General features: G+C 40.5%; 1 protein-coding gene across 2 annotated transcripts in view; it reads left to right on the top strand.

Annotated features, from left to right (window-relative positions):
• Positions 1-19,145, top strand: part of POLA1 (DNA polymerase alpha 1, catalytic subunit) — a 300,925-nt gene that overhangs the window by 185,404 nt on the left and 96,376 nt on the right. For both annotated transcript variants that reach the window (XM_037060690.1, XM_037060689.1), the window contains one exon: positions 13,512-13,628. In XM_037060690.1, the coding sequence (XP_036916585.1) occupies positions 13,512-13,628 (117 nt within the window). The remainder of the gene's footprint in view (positions 1-13,511; positions 13,629-19,145) is intronic.

Genomic DNA, 19,145 nt, shown 5'->3' with positions numbered 1-19,145 from the left:
TGGCATTAAAGGTTACATTTCCTCTTAACATTTGGACTTTTGATAAGAATATCCTTAATACAGGTATGTTAAATTCGGAACGAATTAAGCCAGAAAATACAATGCATTTTCCAAGTGTAAACAGATTGGTACTGACTGAGAAGGAGTTAACATGTCCCATTCTTTTGATTTCTGCTCCTCCGGAGAAATCACAGTATCTGTAATTTCGGAGATATATTCCGAAGAATGCTATATTGTGATTTCTCTAAGCTGAATCTTCAAAATCTGCCTGGGAGTGTTCAGCCCTGACAAAATAAGAACGGACCCATTAGATTCATTTGATTTTTCAAAAGTTAGCGGTACTATGCGGCAGATCAGTGGAGAGACTCCTTTTGCTCTGCCTTGTTATAAGGCAGGCAGAGGAAAACAGGCTGTGCTGTGCTGAGTGCATCTGGGACTTCCTATTCTTCAGATATCGGCAGTGTAACTTCTGTGAGCCCTTTCTGTGCATGTGTTTCTCTTGTCATCACAAAACATTACATTTTACATGGAAAGTCTATTTTGTTCATTTCCAAGAAGCTAGGCAGTGTAATAGAATTTGTGCCTCTTAGAAAAAAAAAACTGCTCCTTTACTATAAAATAGAACCTGCTTTTTATACCTGAGTAAAACAATTCTGATACAACTTTTCCAGTCATCACATTTATTACAAGAAAGATCATAGGGTTTTTTTTTTGAGACTACGTTTATCAAAATGAGTTTGATTTTTGTATTAATTTCTGAGTACTGAGTTTCTATTTTTAGGTTGTCTTGTGAATTGGGCTCTCTCTGAGTATAAAGTGTTTCTCAGTACATTGGGGATATAGTTGAACATCTTCCTCAAATAGCAAATGCATGCATTTCAAGAGCGTTTTGAACAGAAGCACAGTTAATTATTTACAGAAAAAATTCATGCTTTTTAAAGATTAACAGGATTTTCTCACCTTACGTTCTGGCATCTAAATTATGAAACTTCAGCTCGGCGTGTAGACTTACCTTGTATTGCCAAGAGGAGAGAAGTGGCTTTTCTGCAAAGCTAAATAGTTTTTACTTTATTGTCTGCTACGAAACAGCTGCTGGGACCAGAAAAATGCCGTCTCATCACTGAGCCTGGGGTGTCCAGAAGAGGCAGGGGGAAAATGACTGTAGCTCCCTGTCTGCCCTGGCACTCTCCTCCTTTCTCTCCGTTTTCACTGCTGTGAAGAGCAGGAGAACAATATTCTGCAATTAAGGATTCCATTAAGTTGAAGAAAAGAGCAAATGGGGGATGTTTGTTCTCCAAGCTGAAAAAATTTGTCTGGGGTAGGGGGGGGATAGTGGTAGCGGTATAGAGAGAGGTGGGTGGGGAGACGAAGTCAGGGCTGTTTGTTGAATATACTGTTAAGGACTGTTACCATCCTAATTAATCAAGTTAGAAATTACAGCTGTAGTCGGTTTCCCCCCAATTCTTGTTATCAATTTTCTTCTCTTTTGAGACAAAGCAAATATAAATTTTGTGTTCATTTGTCATTCGTTCTTTGACTCCAGCATCTCTGAAAATAACAATGTAGCACAAAAGCCCAGTATTTACCTAGTTGTAATGTGGGTTGCCATGGTGTTTTGCAAATTATTGCAATTATGTTCACCATGCGAGTCGCCCTTGGTAACTGGCGAAAAAACTGATAATCCTGTTTTGAACAAAAGGTCAAATTGCTGAATAGAAAGTCTTGATTAACTAAAAGATGTACAAAGTGGAATTATTTCCTACCATTCAGAAATAGTTCTTGATCGGGTTTGGGGGAGGGGGTGAGTAAGTACATCTGATTACTGAAGTACAAAGCATTGAAAGGATGTTGTCTTGAGCCTTTCATGTAGTCTTAATGGTGGCTTTTTTGTCAAATTTACCCATTTGCGGCATTGAAAGAGGCAGCTGCATTTAAGCTGGAGAGACGGTGCTTTTTTCAAGAGTTCAGTGCATGGAAAGTTCTCAGCAGTATCTGCAGTTTACTAGTAGCCCCTGGTCTATTAAAACTGATGTGCCGCATTTGAGCCCATTGCTCTCAGTACTTGTGAACCCCTCTGGCTGATGATCTAATAAAGTGCTCTTACTGGACAATCTCTGATCAGCTACTTAAAAAGGAGCTTGGGGGAGGGGGCCGAAGGGAACAGCCTCACAGGCAGTCAAACTTGGTGTAGGCCAGGAAAGAGATGAGTGGCTGAACCCAAAGGCTTGTCACGAAAATAATCGGTGCTAAGGTTATAGCCTCAAATCCTCGAAGCCGGGATCACATTTTTTTTTTTCCTGGAAGGAAATCTTAATTTTATCTCATGTTGAACACAAAAAGAGTAGACATGTGTTTTTGAAATTCAAAAATCCACCTTTGTGTGATTTGTTTCTTAAATTACGGGCATTCGCAAAATACACGATTCTATGTTTATGTAAAACCCAAAGTTTCCCAGGTTATATTCAAAGGTCAGATGGATTGCTTCTCTTCTGAATCTGGCAGAGCATCTGGGGGCAGTGAATTTCGGAGGGAGGGGGTCTCTTCTTTTTTTTTTTTTTAATGGCCACCTGAAAAACCAAGTCTCAAAACTTTTGAGAGTGTGTGAAAGTGGCATGAAAGCAAGGCAAACCTTAACAAGTTTGTGAGTTTACATTCTACATCACCTAGCAACCCCCTGGCTCAGCCAGATCTCTTGTCTACCCTTAGTTCTGTTTACAGACTATTCAAACAGTCCTTCGAAACCATGCAAGATATTCAGTTTCATTAGTACCATTCTCGAGGAGAAAATAATTAAAGTTAAGTGAACAAACATTGCCTGGTGATAGTTTGAACGCCATTCTGATTTTAAGATGCCCTTTAAGGCAATTGCGTGTGTAGTTCATTTTAACATTTGTTTGCCCCTTACCCAAAGGCGCATCACAGTAACCCATACTGATAAATTCTAGCTTGCAGACAAATTACTTTCAGCTAGACTTGAGCCAAGAAAAGAAACTCTGCTCGTAATAAGTTTACATCATGTCCTCCTTATTGAATTTTTAGAAATTTGATTCCTACCCTGGACATGAACTGATCCATGTGTAAACTGAATAAAGGCAGGGGAGGAGACATGGAATAAAGTGCCTCTTTAAAACTGGTTTAGCACCTAACTTCATAGATCCAATATCATAAAAAAAAGTGTTCGGATCACGTTCCCCAGAAGGCTGTGTGGATTTCATCGAGTGGCTGAATTTAAGAAATTATTCTAATACCTCTAATAACATGCCCTACCACTTTCTATTTGAGAACTGCTTATATGCTTAAATTGACCCCTTTTTGAAATTTCGGAAGTAGTATAAAATGTTTTAAAGAAGACACTGTTTTATGTGCCCCCCCCCTCTTTTTAATCATAAGCACAGTCCTGGAAAATTCATCTCGGTCACAACAAAACACATGGTATATAGCTCAAGATGTTTTTCAGATGTATTAGTGATTTGCTTATATTGAAAGCTGTGTCAAAATTGTGTCTTCCTTCCTTGAAAATGTTTTTTTGATTATAAAAACAATATATGCTTGTAGAAATTTTAGAAAGTACAGAAACAGAAGAAACCACCTACGGGTAACCAGTGATGGCATTTTAGAGTATTTCCTTCCAGTCTTTTTTTCTGGGTACATATTGATGAAACTAAACCTTGAGTTTACTTTTGTGGGGTTTTTAAAAGTTTTTTAAAAGATTTTATTTATTTATTTTTAGACAGAGGGGAAGGGAGAGAGGAAGAGAGGGAGAGAAAAAAACATCAATGTGTGGTTGCTTCTCCCACACCCTCTACTGGGGACCTGGCCCACAGCCCAGAGCCTGGGCCCCAACTGGGAATCGAACTGGCGACCCTTTAGCTCGCAGTCCCTTGCTCAATCCACTGAGCCACATCAGCAAGGACATACTTTTGACATTTATTTCTTAGTGTGTGTACATAGGGAAGGTGATATTTTTTCAAGAATGAGAAAACTTGAGAGCAGGGCTGGTGGAAATAATTAACAATTTTTCTTAGATGCTTCAAGCAAAAATAATAATATAAGCACCAGAGTAGCCATTTTACCATCTCATCCCATTTGATTCTTTTATTCCTTTTCTTTGTTGAAATAACTATGTGCCTTAACTGGCACATCCATTTACAACCATTCATGTTGGAAAGTTGGACATTCATCGCGGCTGGAATATTACATCCCCAAGTTACTTGTCGCTTCACATAGGAGAAAGAAGTCTTTTGTGAAAAAAAATTTGTAATACAATAGAGATTAATGGAATGTGGAGAGGAAAATGCTTTCAGTTTCTCATATAAAGTGAAAGCAGGGCCGCTCAGAAATCTTGTATTCTTATTATTTGTATTTTGTTAGATCTCTAACATCCACAGTACATGGCTGGGTTGCATGAGCTCTTTGTGCTTTGTTGACAGTTGACAGACAAAGCGAAATTATTCCTGAAGCAAGGTACTGTGTACTTAGTTGTGACCTATTATAGCCTAAGAATGTAGCTTGCTTTTGAGTTGGATGAATAGGGAGCGTATTTTATAGAATGGGCTTGAATATACTTAGAGAGATTTTTAGCTGCCCGTACAGAAAGATACATCTCCCCCATTGAACTTTCCCCCTCCAAAATGTGATTTTCCATATAAAGTCATTTTAAGTATATTTTCCCCCGTTGCTTGCATGGAGACAATTTTAACTGTTCTGGTATTGTCCTACAGTGGTAAAATAAAAATTGCTGGTAATTGTTGGCTTTCTCTGCTCACAGTGTAGCAGGAGAAGATGGTTTGCATGGGGCTCTTTAATGTCCCTCAGGTCCACCTTCTGGTGCTCAACCTATGATTGCAAATTAAAATAACAAGGCTATGATATTGGATTTGATGTGAGGCAAAGCATAACAACTTACTCATTTATCATGCAATATACAATTGCTGAGGTGGGAATTCGTCCACTTGTAGTGCTATTCTGTGTGTTTAAATGAGGACCACCGTTGGCATCTCACCTATCATAACAGTTTGGGAGTGCTCCATTATCCTTTCAGCAAACTGATAGCAGAGTCTGGTCCTTGCACAAATGATAAGATCAATAAGTTTCAAATAACTTGGATGAAACGACATGTGACTGTTCATTTAAAGAGATGTCTTACTTTAAAAATCAATTTTAATAATATTTCAAAATCTTACATTGACCAGCAAGGCACTTTCCACAACGGCTTTGTTGGATAATTTTGTTAAAAATATTTTTGTGTTAACTTAGGTGAATAGTTAGTTTATGTATGTATTTTTTCTGATTTGCTGTTTCATCTCCTACTCCGGCACCTTTCTGTGACTTAATAATCACTCTTTGACATGCCAGCATGCTGCAGTGTGGAAAATTTAACTTTAAAAGCAAAATTATATTCCTGTTAAAACTTCCCCTGGAGATCTTAGGAAAAATTTCTCCCTGTTTTGGGTGTAAATGTGGGTCAGAAAGCAATTTGTTTTTTGATATTTCTGGAAATCCAAAATCACAACATGTCATTTTCAAAGGCAGCTGTAAGCCCATACTGTGCACTGTCTATAGGAAGACCCATTTTCCACCGGGGATAATTCTCTGACAGAAAAATGTGACTACCAGGGAACCCCAGAACAATTATAAATGGTTTTGAGTAAAAAAGGGAGTTTGGTGTTCTCAAAGTACATCTAGTTTGGGGAGAGGGGCAGTTAAGGCTAGTACCGAAAAATAGTAATAATATGATGAATTCTAAGAACACACATTCTGGCAGACCTGGCCCTGTGACCCTGTCATGGCGCTCCTGGACAGCCATTACAATTTAAATCACACATCACTGCATTACTTCATTGCGTTGCCTCTTGAAAATCTCTGTGAGCCCCACTGAAAGCAAAGACCACTTCCTCTTCCCTCACCGTCCAGTCTGCCACCTGTAACTTCAAATCCAGTGTAGTTTTGTCGAGAAAAACCTGAACATTTCACTTATGCCTACTACATAGTTGTATTATTTTGCAATCAAATTGAGATACAGCTCTACCTAATCATACCCATTATTCATCACTGGGATTCTCCATCTTGAGATAGCACTAGGGGGAAACAGACCCAACTCTCCGCTGGTTAGAATAGTACATCTGTAAAAGATTTTGTTTATTTATTTTTAGAGAGAGGGGAAGGGAAGGAAAAAGAGTGGGAGAGAAACATCAATGTGTGGTTGCCTCTCATGTGTCCCTCACGGGGGACCTGGCCTGCAACCCAGGCATGTGCCCTGACTGGGAATTGAACCAGCGACCCTTTGCTTCACAGACCTGTGCTCAATCCACTGAGATACACCAGCCAGGGCAGAATAGTACATCTTTAATAGTACATTGTCAGCTGTAGCCCATTACTGGAGGGATATATAGGATAATAATATTTTACATTTATTGAACTCTGCGTGGGCTTTCTTATTTGATGTTCTTAACAACTCTAATAGGATAAGTATTATTCCTGTTTTATAGACAAGGAGACTAAGGCTCAGAGAAGGGTTCGGAGACTTATGTGAAATTACTCATTAATATGAAGTCTGTCCAGAAAAGGTCCAGCCATTCTTAATATAATGAGAATAGTGTACACGACATCGATGTCACCTGGCAGCCAAGGATAATGGGGTGGAATGTACATGCATCAACAATGACGACTTCACTGTACTAGTCAGTGGGGACGGTACATGCCATTGAGTGAGCATGTGTGCTGTGTTGCCATTGCATTCCAAATGATGAGTGAGTTGAGCAACAAATCTGCATTATTTGAATGCAGATTGGAATGCAGGATTGGAAAAACATAATAGGAGAGGAATGACGTGGTGTTCAAGGAGTAGGCACTGTAGACAGAGCTTATACAGCAGGGGTGTCAAACTCATCTTCCCTGGGGGCCACATCAGCCTCGAGGTTGCCTTCAAAGGGCCAGATGTCATTTTAGGACTGTATACATGTAACCACTTCTTAACTAGAGGCAAGGAGCTCAGCACTGCCACCGGGTAGAAACAAGGTGCTGGGTCAGATAAAACAAGGTGGCAGGCTGGACTCAGCCAGTGGGCCTTGTGTCTGCCACCTATGTTCTACAGCACGAGAAAAGACAAGGAGATGGCATTAAACAAAATGTGACGAGGACAGTGAGAAAAGAAAACAGATGGAGCAGAGAGTTTGTGTAAGAGAATGGTGAGAAGGGAGGCATGGGATGAGGCTATAAAGACTAGAAAGCCAACCCCAAACATGCCTTCTTAATACTCTGTGGAAGGTATACAGTTGGGTGATGGGAATGGAGAGGCCTTACGAAACGGTACTTGGCCTGTCTTTGAATCGCCTGCGGGAGAGAATAGAATCGGGAACCAGGTAGGGGGCTATTGCCATAAATCGACTGTGAGGTGTGCTGCTTATAGGACTATAAGGCCAGGAGGCACACTGGGTGACTGAGTGGAACTGGGAGAAGAAGGACCCAACACATATTTGATTCAAGAGTAAGAACTACTGTGAATTTTAGACCCTTATTATTTTCCATGAACTTGCCCTTGTGTATTTTTCTTTTTCTTAGACTTTTATCTTTAGAGGGGAAGAGAAGGAGAAAGGGAGAGAAATATCAATGTATGGTTGCCTCTCGTGCATCCCCCACTGGGAACTGGCCTGCAACCCAGGCATGTGCCCTGACTGGGAATCGAACCGTGATTCTTTGGTTCACAGGCCTGCACTCAATCCACTGAGCTACACCAGCCAGGGCTCCTTGTGAATTTTTCTTTTTTTGTTGTTTTTATTCATTCATTTACAAAGGTCCCCTCTTATCTATGGGGGATACGTTCCAGGAACCCCAGTGGATGCCTGGAAGATCAGATAAATACCAAACCCTCTATATTTTGTTTTCCTGCACATACATATTTATGATAAAGTTTAATTTATAAATTAGGCACAGTAAGAGATTGGCAATAACTAATAATAAAATAGAGCAACTATAGCAAAATACTGTAAAATAAGTTGTGAATAAAAGTAAAGTAAAATAAGGGTTACTAGCCCAAAAGCGCTGTGGTTCCTCCACAGTCATCTGATAACCAAGATGGCTACTGAGTGACTAGTGGGCAGGAAGTGTGTACAGTGTGGAGTCCCTGGACAAAAGGATGATTCAAATTGTGGGCTGGATGAAGTGGGACTGCTCAAGAGTTTATCAAACTACCAGGACAGCACACCATTTAGAACTTATACATTGCTTATTTCCAGAATTTTTTATTTAATGTTTTCAGACTGGGGTTGACCACAGGAAACGGAAACCAAGGAAGGGAAAACCATGCATAAGGATGAGAGGCTACTGTATTCAAAAGATATTTTTGAGTGCCTCCTGTGCGCGACATTTGCATGTCTAGGTGATTTCTGTGCGTGCATCCTTCCAAAAACACAAATATACACAAATGAATAGCAGTTTGTGTTTAAGGGACAACTGGTAGGAATGCCTCAGTGACAAGTGGAAATCGATCCCTTTGTAGCATGTGCAGACAAAAACATTTCAGGTGAGGCCTCAGAAATACAATTCAGTAATCAGAACCAATCGGCATGTGACAATTTCCTACACAATGATTTCAAGGAATTAGTGATGCTGAGACTAAAACAGCAGGTGATAGATCTTTGCATGTTTTGGAAAGTCTTTGTCTTGCTATTGGCCAGGCTGGCCTCACCTCTTTTGAACCCTGTACTTATAAACATGGTTGTGATAGCCATCCGAAAGCTTAATAGCCTTATTTCTTTCATTTATATAATTTATATATAAATTATATAATAAATTTATTTTCTTTCATATACACACATCTATATGTATGTGTATATATATAAAACCCAGAATATTTTTATTTTTACAAATCTCCCAAAATGTGTATGCCCATAAAAGAGGGATGCAGAAATATGTACATAAAAATATAAAATACACAAAGTATGTTAATGACATTATTTCTGTGGGTTATGACAATTTGCCACTTCGGTGTGACATTGCGTAATAAAATGGAGATATTTGGGTAGTAGATAATATCCTTAGTGGTTCTGCAGGATTTTATTAAATCCCAAACCTTCTACCCTGACCACTGTGGCTCAGTGGGTTGGGCATCATTCTGCAGCGTGAAAGGTTGCTGGTTCAATTCCCGGCAGGGCACATGCCTGGGTTGCAGGTTCAGTCCCCTGTGGTGGGAGTGTGTATGGGAGGCAGCTGGTCAATATTTCTTTCTCACATCACTGTTTCTCTCTCTCTCTCTTTCTCCCTCTCTTCCCTTCTCTCTAAAAATAAATAAGTAAAATCTTTTTTTGTAAAGCCCAAACCTTTTTGTAGGTTGTACTTACAAAGAACTATATATCATTAAGTTTTTTCTTTCCTTCGGTTGACTTGGCAACATAGTTTTGGGCTGTACATTATTTCCCAGCATGGGAAATGAAAATAAGTTTACTTTTCTCTCTGTGAGTAATAATTCAAAATGAATTTATGCAATGTTAGTATTTTCATTTCTTTTGTTTTCAACACCCATAAAAGACGAGATTCTCAGTGAGATCTTGCAGTGCATAATTTGCCCCATCACGGAATATTTTTATAGACCTGGTGTATTTATTTTTTGAACAACAAAAATGTTCTTTAAAAGATAGATTTAGTACAGTCAGTTATTATTTGTTGGGGGAACAAAGGGTTAACCAAAATGTACTTAACCTAGGTGAATAGAAGCAAAGAATATATTGAATATGATTAGGGCCTATTTCCCCCACAGAAGAGTTTTGTTTAAAGTAGAGCATGACCAAAAGCTTAATTATCAAAATAAAACAAGAAGCATAAAGAGTTACAGGCTTTAATATTTTTTCAGCCCCAGTTCCCTTCACAGTTATCAGCATGTTTAATTTCCATGCATAATAGCACGAGTTATTGTTGTCATTTGTAAAGGGAGATTAACAGATAGTAAGTACAAACAAACCCAAATAAGTACTGAATAGAGAGAGGTGACAAAGAAGAAAAGACCTCTTTAATGTTAATTATAACTGGTAGGAAGTCTAGACAAATTATATTATCTGTTTTTTATATGATTTGAAAGGACATTTAGTTAGTAACTCTATGAGAGGTAGAGTTGGGTATTTGCCTTAGGAGCAGGTGAGGTGACAATTTAGCATCTCCTTGGTTGGCAGCTCACCTAGTGAGTCTTAAAGTTGTAGTAAATTGATGGAGTCAAGTTTCAAAAACCTCTGGAAGGAACTAGCTTATTGAGCATTATATTTTAAAAATTAAAAAATAGTTTTAAGTTCCAGGCTGTGTACTAGTGCTTAATAATTTATTGTATCTTAACATGATAGTTGTGCTCCAGCTGGTGTGGCTCAGTGGATTGAGCCCCAGACTTTGAATCAAAGGGTTGCAGGTTTGATTCCCAGTCAGGGCACATGCCTGGGTTGTGGGCCAGGTCCCCAGTAGGGGGTGTGCAGGAGGCAACCACACACTGATGTTTCTCTCCCTCTCTTTCTCCGTTCCTTCCCCTCTCTAAAAATAAATAAATAAAATATTAAAAAACCCATAATAGTTGTTACCTGTTTGCTTACTTATTAAAAATTATGTTTGGAACTGAGTGAATTACAGCTATGGTTGGCACTGTTAACTGATACACATTCCAAAGTGTATAAAGCCTCAGGTAGCAAATATAATGTATCAAATTCAAATGAATAAAAAAGGAGTCATCCAGTCCTACATTTTTCATACATGGTTTGCTTGGAGCCTACTGTTTCCTTTCTTAATATGCCTAAATGGTTACTTCCAGAAACAGCTGGTCTGACCTTTAGTGTTTATAGGCTGCATTTAAAACTGCTGCTGCTATTAGCCCCGCTGTCCCGCCCTGTGTTCTCCAACCCTAGCACAGGCTAAACCAAAGTATGGTGTTCTTTTAATTCTCAGGGACCGCTGATTGTGAGCTGCACTCTTAACAGCTTTTTCCAAGGAAATATAAATATGTCATTAAATGTACATGTCAATTGCAAATGCATCTTGAGTTTTGGAAATATTATGATGTGAATAAAAATGTGTCCTTCAATCAAGAAAATGTGGTCCTAGGCCCTAGGAATTGTAAAACAGTTGCCCGGGACCCAGAACCATTGATTCTTTATTCTAGTTTGTCATCCTTTGCGGGGGTAGTAGTTGTTGGTCTAAGATAGGTAGGGTCCACATGACTCCATCCCTTCGCTGTGTGGTGTTTTGCATTTATAGTTGGTACCATACAACTTGCTTCCAGAAGCCAGACCATACTGAATTGCTTTTTCTTTGTGTGTATGTACCTTGTTTTCCTCTTTAGATTGTAATTTCCTGAAACTCTGTACCTGGGAACTCTTTACCTATTCTCCACAATGTTAAATATAGTTCTGGGCATGTATTAAAAGACTTTATAAGGACTCCTTGAGACCCTACACCTGAAAAGTTCAACTTAAATAGGAATAGCTCAGCCTGTTGACTGAAGGTGGGAGTGAAGCTTACTGTGAATGTGTTGACTAGATGAATTTTATATTCTTTAAAGGTAGCATATTTTGTTTTAGTCAAAAATTTTACGTTGCACTTTCTCTGGGGTAAAAGTCATTAATGGAGCTGGAAGAACTGGTTCAGAGTGCTTTCCCTTGAGTTTGGTCGTAGCTACTTCCAAGAAGAGCCAATTCTGAGGAATGATGTTCTTTAGCACAGCAACGAATGGGGACATCCTGCCGCTTGGGATTAATGCTGTGTGACCATATTAATAAATGACAGGCAAGGGTCCCAATGTAATTAAGCAACAATTGTATACACAGTGCTGTCCTCTCAGGAGAAAAAAACAAAAGGCTGCTCAGTCTAGAAACAGGGAACATAGTTAAACATGTCACTGGTGCCTTTTCCTTTTTTTAATCCTCACCTGAGGACGTTTTCATTGCTTTTAGAGAGATAGGAAGGGAGAGAAAGAGAAACATCGGTGTGAGAGAGAAGCATCAATCAGTTGCCTCCTGTATGGCCCCAGACTGGGGATCTTTGTGTAGACCATGGAAGGAACCATCAACCTAGGCATGTGCCCAGACTGGGGATCGAACTTGCAACCTTTCAGTTACGGAACTACGCTCCAACCTAGGCACACTTGCCAGAGCTCACTGATGGTTCTTCAGAATATTGCACACAGCTCTCTCTGGCCTTCATTCTTTTGCACATGTTCTCTCTGCCCCAGTTGTCTTTCTTGCCTTCTTTACCTACCACACTTCTGCTGACTCTTCAAAACCAGTTCAGAAGTTCTGCCTCTCCAAACACTCTTAAGACCCAAAGACAGTCAGCTCCCTACTTGCAGCTCCTCGAGTGGGAACCCATGCAACAAGGGAACATATATGCACCTTTATACCCCCTAATTTGCCTTAGGCTTATTATGGCTAATATATGTAGCACTAAAACCCCCAGAGCACCTGAGTTTTGCTCAACCCTGTTTGTGAGGTCTTGTCTTCCTGGTTTAGCAGATATGTTTTATAGCAAACAGTGCTGACTTAACATAACAGGCATATTGTCATCACAGCTCTATGAGAAAATTCACACAAGAGCAGCAAAGGAGAGTAACTGCAGGAGGAAAGTGCACAGGGAAGTGGGCAGTGACTATTTGAAATGACCGGAAAAGGGCGGTCAGTTGATGTTGTCCTTGAAAACAAGGCAGCATGTTTTATGCCCCCAGACAACATGTGTAAAGGAATATGCTTTGCCCTGAGTGGTGTGGCTCAGTTGGTTAGAGCCTCGTCCTGCAAAGCTGAAGGTGGCTGGTTTGATTCCCAGTCCTGACATGTGCCTGGGCTGCAAGTTCGGTCCCTGATCAGGGAGGGTATGAGAGGCAACCGATCGACGTTTCTCTCTCACATCAATGTTTCTCTCCCTCTCTTTCTCCCTACGTTCCCCTCTCTCTATAAATCAAAATAAATAAATGAAGTTTTAAAAATATATGCTTTAATTTACATGAAAGTGTTGCTCACATTTTGTCAGCGTTTCCCTACGCCATGTGTGGTTCTGAGCACTCTGAGTATGTTACATCACAACCACCACAAACCTGTAAAGCATGCACTGTTGTGCGCTTTTCGTGGAGAAGGAAACTGATCGCAGCAATTAGGTAATCAATAGTTATTCAGCTGTTGGGAAAGTCATTTATTTCTATGGTATATTCTTTACTTTGGTAATGGTCAGCACTAGCGAACTAAGACCCCTTGGTTTACATCTGTGTGTAATGATATACGTTTTTATTGGGAGATAATTTGTTTATGGAGGGGGTTATATTTTAAGAAAAGAGAATGACATCTCATATAATCTTTTTATAAAACATTACGAGTTGCCTAGCTTTTAAGTTTGGGGCACAGACCAGGTGAACACATCAGCAAAGAAAGGTAATGAGCTAGTTCAGAATCTCCAAGGAAGGTTTGACTGACCCGAGTGTGTCCTGATAACGAAGGGGCTTTCCTTTGTGTCTGTGAAGGTGGAGAGAGGACTGAAGTGTTCTCTTTTCTCTGCAGGGCTGGTTGATTTGTGAGGAGCCAACGTGTCGAAATCGAATTCGGCACCTTCCCCTTCAGTTCTCCCGAAGCGGAGCTCTTTGCCAAGTCTGCATGAAAGCTACACTTCGAGCAGAGGTAAGGGGCCAAAGGAACTGTGTGCGTCTGGAGGTGCGGGGGAGCTGTGTTTGCCCATTTCTCAGCTCTGGGAAGTAGATGTTTGGGATTCGCTTAGTGGAGACATCCCACTACCACATGCACACTTTTAAAATATCCAGACTTCAAAAAAAATATGCCTTCTTTTTTCATGTTATAAGCGGTGCCATGTTGATGTCTAAAAGAGAAATTCATTCTCATGTGGGTCATTCATATTTCTTTGGTTGCCATTTTATAATGATGGAGAAGGGATAACCATTCCTTTGTAGAAACTGGCTGTTAATCTTCAGACTATATCAGAACCCCTATTGTAAGGGCCAGAAAACCTCCCAGACCAGTCCCCGAAAGGGTTTATTTGTATGGCATTCCATTGTTTCTAGGTAGCAGCATAGACCAGCAGTTGGCAAGCTTTTTCTCTACCTTAATGCATACACCTGCGGGATAAGGCAGACACTGTCATTAGTGACTCCCAGCTGGGGAGCACATGGCCTGGAAACGTCTTCCTGGTAATTTCCTTTCACCACCATCAGCCCAGGCACCATCTCCCGAACCGTGGGGAGAGGAATGTTTTTGAAGGTCTTCCATGCAAAGAGGGTTTTGTGAACAAGTACATCTCGCGGACTGCGGGCTGGCCCAAGTGAACCGAGCTTATTGCAGATCTCTCACGGCCTGTGCAGTCTGCCTCGCCAAACCAGACTGTGAGGTGCCCCACTTCCCACATTTATCTGGCCCGAGGATTTGTGAGGATTTGGGCGGGAAGAGAGTGAGAATAGGAAACCTGTTGCTTATTTACTTATTTGTTTTTAACCCAGAGGCAGGGTTCTTTGGCCACATTTTCATTTCAAATCTTTTCACTGAAAATGGTTGCTCCACAGGCTAGTTTTAGGAAAATATTTAAGATACTACATGGTCATCTCCAAGAATTTAGCAAGAACTCAGGAACTACACATGGCTACCACCATGATGTGTATGCCCTTGTCCTTTTGCCTGTCCACTTGATGTTTTATGGATTTTCAATCATCATGAAAATACACTCCTGTATCATGTTTATCTTTTGTCAAAAGCACCCATTTGTGTTGCCACTTAATTTTCAGTACCACAATTTTTAAATGCCAATTTGACCAGCCTTCTCACTGGGCATTTTAGGCTACTTTTATTATCTCTTTACTAGAAAATTGTACCTAATATTTTCCTGCTTGAATTATTTTTTTGTTATTTGAAATATTTAGGATAAATTCTTATTGATGGTGCATATGAAAATGTATAAATACAGTATGGTCATGCTTTGTATTGTGAAATTGCCTTGTTAATGTGTTCTCCCAACTTACACTGTAACCAGTACTTGACGAGTGGACCCGTTTCACCACCACCTTTGAAGTATTTGAACATTATCATTCATTTCTGTTTAACTAATTTGATATGTATAAATGTTCCTTGCCTAGTTTTGTAGAGCTTTGATAATTAACGAAGTAGAATGTAGATTTTTAAAAAAAAATACAGAACACAAAGTGAGAGTTAGCTGTCATAGCAAATTCATTTTACGTCAGTCTCATCGCAAGACTTGCATCCGCACGTGCAGAAAGCGAACAAGAGTATGTCTATTTAGTGTGAGTCATCAATCCAGTCGTAGACTCCAGGGGAGTCATCTTGCTTCGAGAACCCATGCTGCCTTGGAGCCTTTAACATCTAGCTCATCAAGTGAAGTTCACTGAAAATTGAATTACTTCTTAGAAAGTCAGTCAGTTTTATGATTGCATTCTTGGTGAAAGTTAAAGGGAAGTGGATAGCAGTAGATCGGCAACCTTCTGGCACACGTTCATGATGTTAGTGGTCGGGGTTTAACACATCCGGTTATCTTTGATCATTTATTATCCTTTTTTTTTGAAAGATTTTATTTATTTATCTTTAGAGGGGAAGGGAAAGAGAGAAGGAGAGAAACATCAATGTATGGTTGCCTCTTGTGAGTCCCCTGCTGGGAACTGGCCTGCAACCCAGGCATGTGCCCTGACTGGGAGTCGAACTGCGATCCTTTGGTTCATAGGCCTGTGCTCAATCCACTGAGCTACACCAGCCAGGGCTGATCATGTATTATCCTTTTTAAATGAGTGAACCAACACAGGAATTTTGAAATAATTTTTTTTCCCCTTCATATCCTTGTCCTCAAAAATGGTGGCATTTTAAGACAGGCATTTCTCAAAGTACTCAGCTACCCTTCCCAGAGAGAAGCTTTTATAGCTTAGTTCCTTGGGTTATATTGCAGCTCAGAACATGGCCCTGGGGAATAACTGGAGGTCCACAGCATCCTGGTTGGCGATGCCTCCCTTAGCCACTCCTCACAAGGACCTCGACAGTGGACCGAGCCTATTCTTCAGCTCATTTTGAGTTGCTAGTGATGAGTGGGGAATTTCTTAATTCTATTTATGAGGTTCCTAGGCTTTCCTGGTAGGAAAAAGCTACATCTTCCTAGAGATACAATAAGTCCTCACTTAACATCATCAGTTGGGTTTTGTGACTTTAAGCAAACGGTGTATAATGAAACCAGTTTTACCATGGGCTAACTGACATAGACAAGAGTTAAGTTCCTATGGCATCTCATTGACATATAACAAAATGATGTTATTCGAGGACCTACTGTAGTTTCAGAGAAGTTCCCAAATCAGTAGTGTGATGGGCAGGATCATTATAATTATCATAGGGCTTCTGAGGTGTTAATTTTGCAGGATTAAGCTTATCTGGCTTTTAAGTTCTGGGTGGCTGTGTCTCAATTGTATATGACTCTCATTTAAGAATTATTTCTTGAACACCTATATCTTAGGCACTTTGCTAGATACTGAGTGTACATCAATGAATAGGACCTGTCCTTATTTATAAACCTGGTTTAACATTACCTAAATTATATAAAATTGATATCTGTGGGCAAAAACAGTCACTTATAAATACCCATTTGGACAAAAGCACTGCTTTCCTATTGCCTGACACGTTCAAGTTTGAGAGTAAAGCACTGGCTTCTTACTGTGCCAGTCTCATCGTCACATGATAAATCTGCTCTCATTTAGTCCCGGGTTGCAGTTGGCTTGAGCACTTTCCAGAATTGACTTGGTATATAAAAGCTGGCTCTTCTTCTGGCTCACGTTGCCAGAGTAATGAGAAGAAAGCTTGGATAATTTTGTTCTCAGGGTCTCTCTGTTCTCTTAGATGTGTCTCTCTGCTCAGATATCTCATAAAAAATCAGTAAAGTTTTCTTAGGTTCATGGGAATTAACGATATACAAGTTGCTGATTATTTTCTGCTACATAGAAACTGCAAATAAGTACAGGAATGACAACTCTGAGGTCTACATAAGTTCTTAAATGAATAGAACCCTTTCCCACACTGCTGATAGAGACAGGACTTAACCAAGTCAGAGAGTAAATATTTTAATAGCTCCTTATTTAAGGACATGGTTGTGACTGCTTAAGGTGGCCAAATCTGTATGGATGTGAACTGAGCCCACAGGGGATTCTGTATCATGTAATTCACTGAAAAATAAAGTGTACGTTTTGTTTAGTTTTCATTATAGAGCTAAGACTTAAACTAAGTTAAAGTTTTCTTACTAATAGTTCTATTCTTTTTTAAAGATTTTATTTATTTATTTTTAAGAGAGGGCAGGAGAGGGAGACAGAGAGGGTGAAAAGTATCAGTGTGTGATGGCCTCTTGTGTGCCCCCTACTGGGGACCTGGCCTGCAACCCAGGCATGTGCCCTGACTGGGAATCAAACCGGCGACCCTTTGGTTCGCAGGCTGGCACTCAATCCACTGAGCCACACCAGCAGGGCCATTTCCATTCTTCATGTGGAGATAAGAAAACATCTACATGAGATTCCCTAGGCCATGATAGCAGTAATTAGTGAAATTGTACAGTGTCTGGGGGAGGAGCACTGTGTGGAGCCGTTTATTCAGTTCTAAATGGGTGCTAAATGGGTGCTTCAAGAACTAAATTTCTTGAAGGCCACTTAAGAGGAGAGCAGTAAAATGATTTCTAGTCCTACTTTGGGACAACTCTAGTGTTTCCTTCCATTATGTTCAGTTGTGAAACTGTTGAAGACTTTTATAAGGGAACATGTGTACCATACTGGACTCTGGCCTTCATGGGAGAGTTTTCCTAATGGACCTATAATCATTCCGCGTTACAATTTCAAAATGGCTACGGCTGAATGAATTGTTAATTTGATAAGTAGGTTGGGGACACTGAGAATGTTGTCAGGCTACCTGGGAGTGTCTTGCTTCTGCGTCAGATGAAACTAGGAAAATCGCTGTGCTCTCTTAGGGTAGCAATGGTGATTGTGCAGGAAGAGAACCCTAGCACCATGATGGGAAGTCTTAAACATTTGTATGTATTCACAGAGCCCTCCGGTAGGCTCTGTGTTTGTACCACGAAGGGTCCTTTGGATCTCTGTTGTGACTACATTGTACTTGTTCTTTGGTGCAGAAATTGCTAAATTCTATGTATAGCCTCTCTTAACATAAAGCAGATTGTAGCGTTCCTTTCTGATTGCTTTCATCCTTTCCTCTTTTGCTAGTGTCTGGTAATCCTTGGCATTTCTTGGCCTGTAGATGCATCACCGCAGTGTCTGTCTGTGGTCACATGGCCATCTTCTGGCTGCGTGTCTCTTTGTCTTTTCTTCTTCTCAGGACATCAGTCATATTGGATCAAGGGCCCAGTCTAATGTGGTCTGATCTCATCTTAACTTGATTTTATCTGCCAAGTTCTTCTTTCCAAATAAGGCCATGTTCACAGGTGCTGGGGGTCAGAACTTCAACATATATTGTTAGGGATACAACTCAATCCATAACAGGTGGGAATTGTACTGAGCTGAAGGAAATGGAGACCAAAAGTATAACAGCAGCTTCAACAGAATAGACATTCAGTTCTCTATCCAAGAAACATCGATAGTGTAGCATGTGGCAGAAATCCAGGGGTGAGCTGTCCAAGGTTGCTATAGCAGCTCCACAGTGTCATCAGGGACACCAGCTCCTGCCCTGCTCCGTCATCAGCCATGCCAGGCTTCAGCCCTCGAGGCCACAATGTGGTCCAAGACGGTTGCACAAGCCCCCTCAAAGCATCACATGCCACAAGGCAGAGAAAAAAATGGAGGGTCAAAAGGATGCACCTCCTAAGCCAAGTCAATTCTTTTGTCAGCCTTCCTAGAAGTTCCACCTTGCATTCCTGCTTACATTTCATGGGCCAGAAATTACTCCCATGGATGGAATCGATTTTCCATTCCTACAGAGGAAGAGTAGACTGGCAGTAGCAGGCCAAACCAGCACTGCGTGTGGCAGAGACCTCGCAGTGAACCCTGTGAGACCTCCCCTTGCCGTGCCCAGCCCATCACTGTCCCATTGTGGATTTTTGGATCCCGTTTCTGCCATGTGCCCAGCCTTTTGTCTACTACAGCTCTGAAGCTGTGATTAGCCTTCCCTCTTTCATCGCCTCCAAAATATTGTGAAAACGTTGAAGTG

This window comes from Sturnira hondurensis, unplaced genomic scaffold (assembly GCF_014824575.4).
Source record: "Sturnira hondurensis isolate 20B ecotype Veracruz unplaced genomic scaffold, ASM1482457v3 Scaffold0012467, whole genome shotgun sequence".
NCBI classification, from domain to species: domain Eukaryota; kingdom Metazoa; phylum Chordata; class Mammalia; order Chiroptera; family Phyllostomidae; genus Sturnira; species Sturnira hondurensis.
This window is presented reverse-complemented; position numbering and strand designations above follow the sequence as displayed.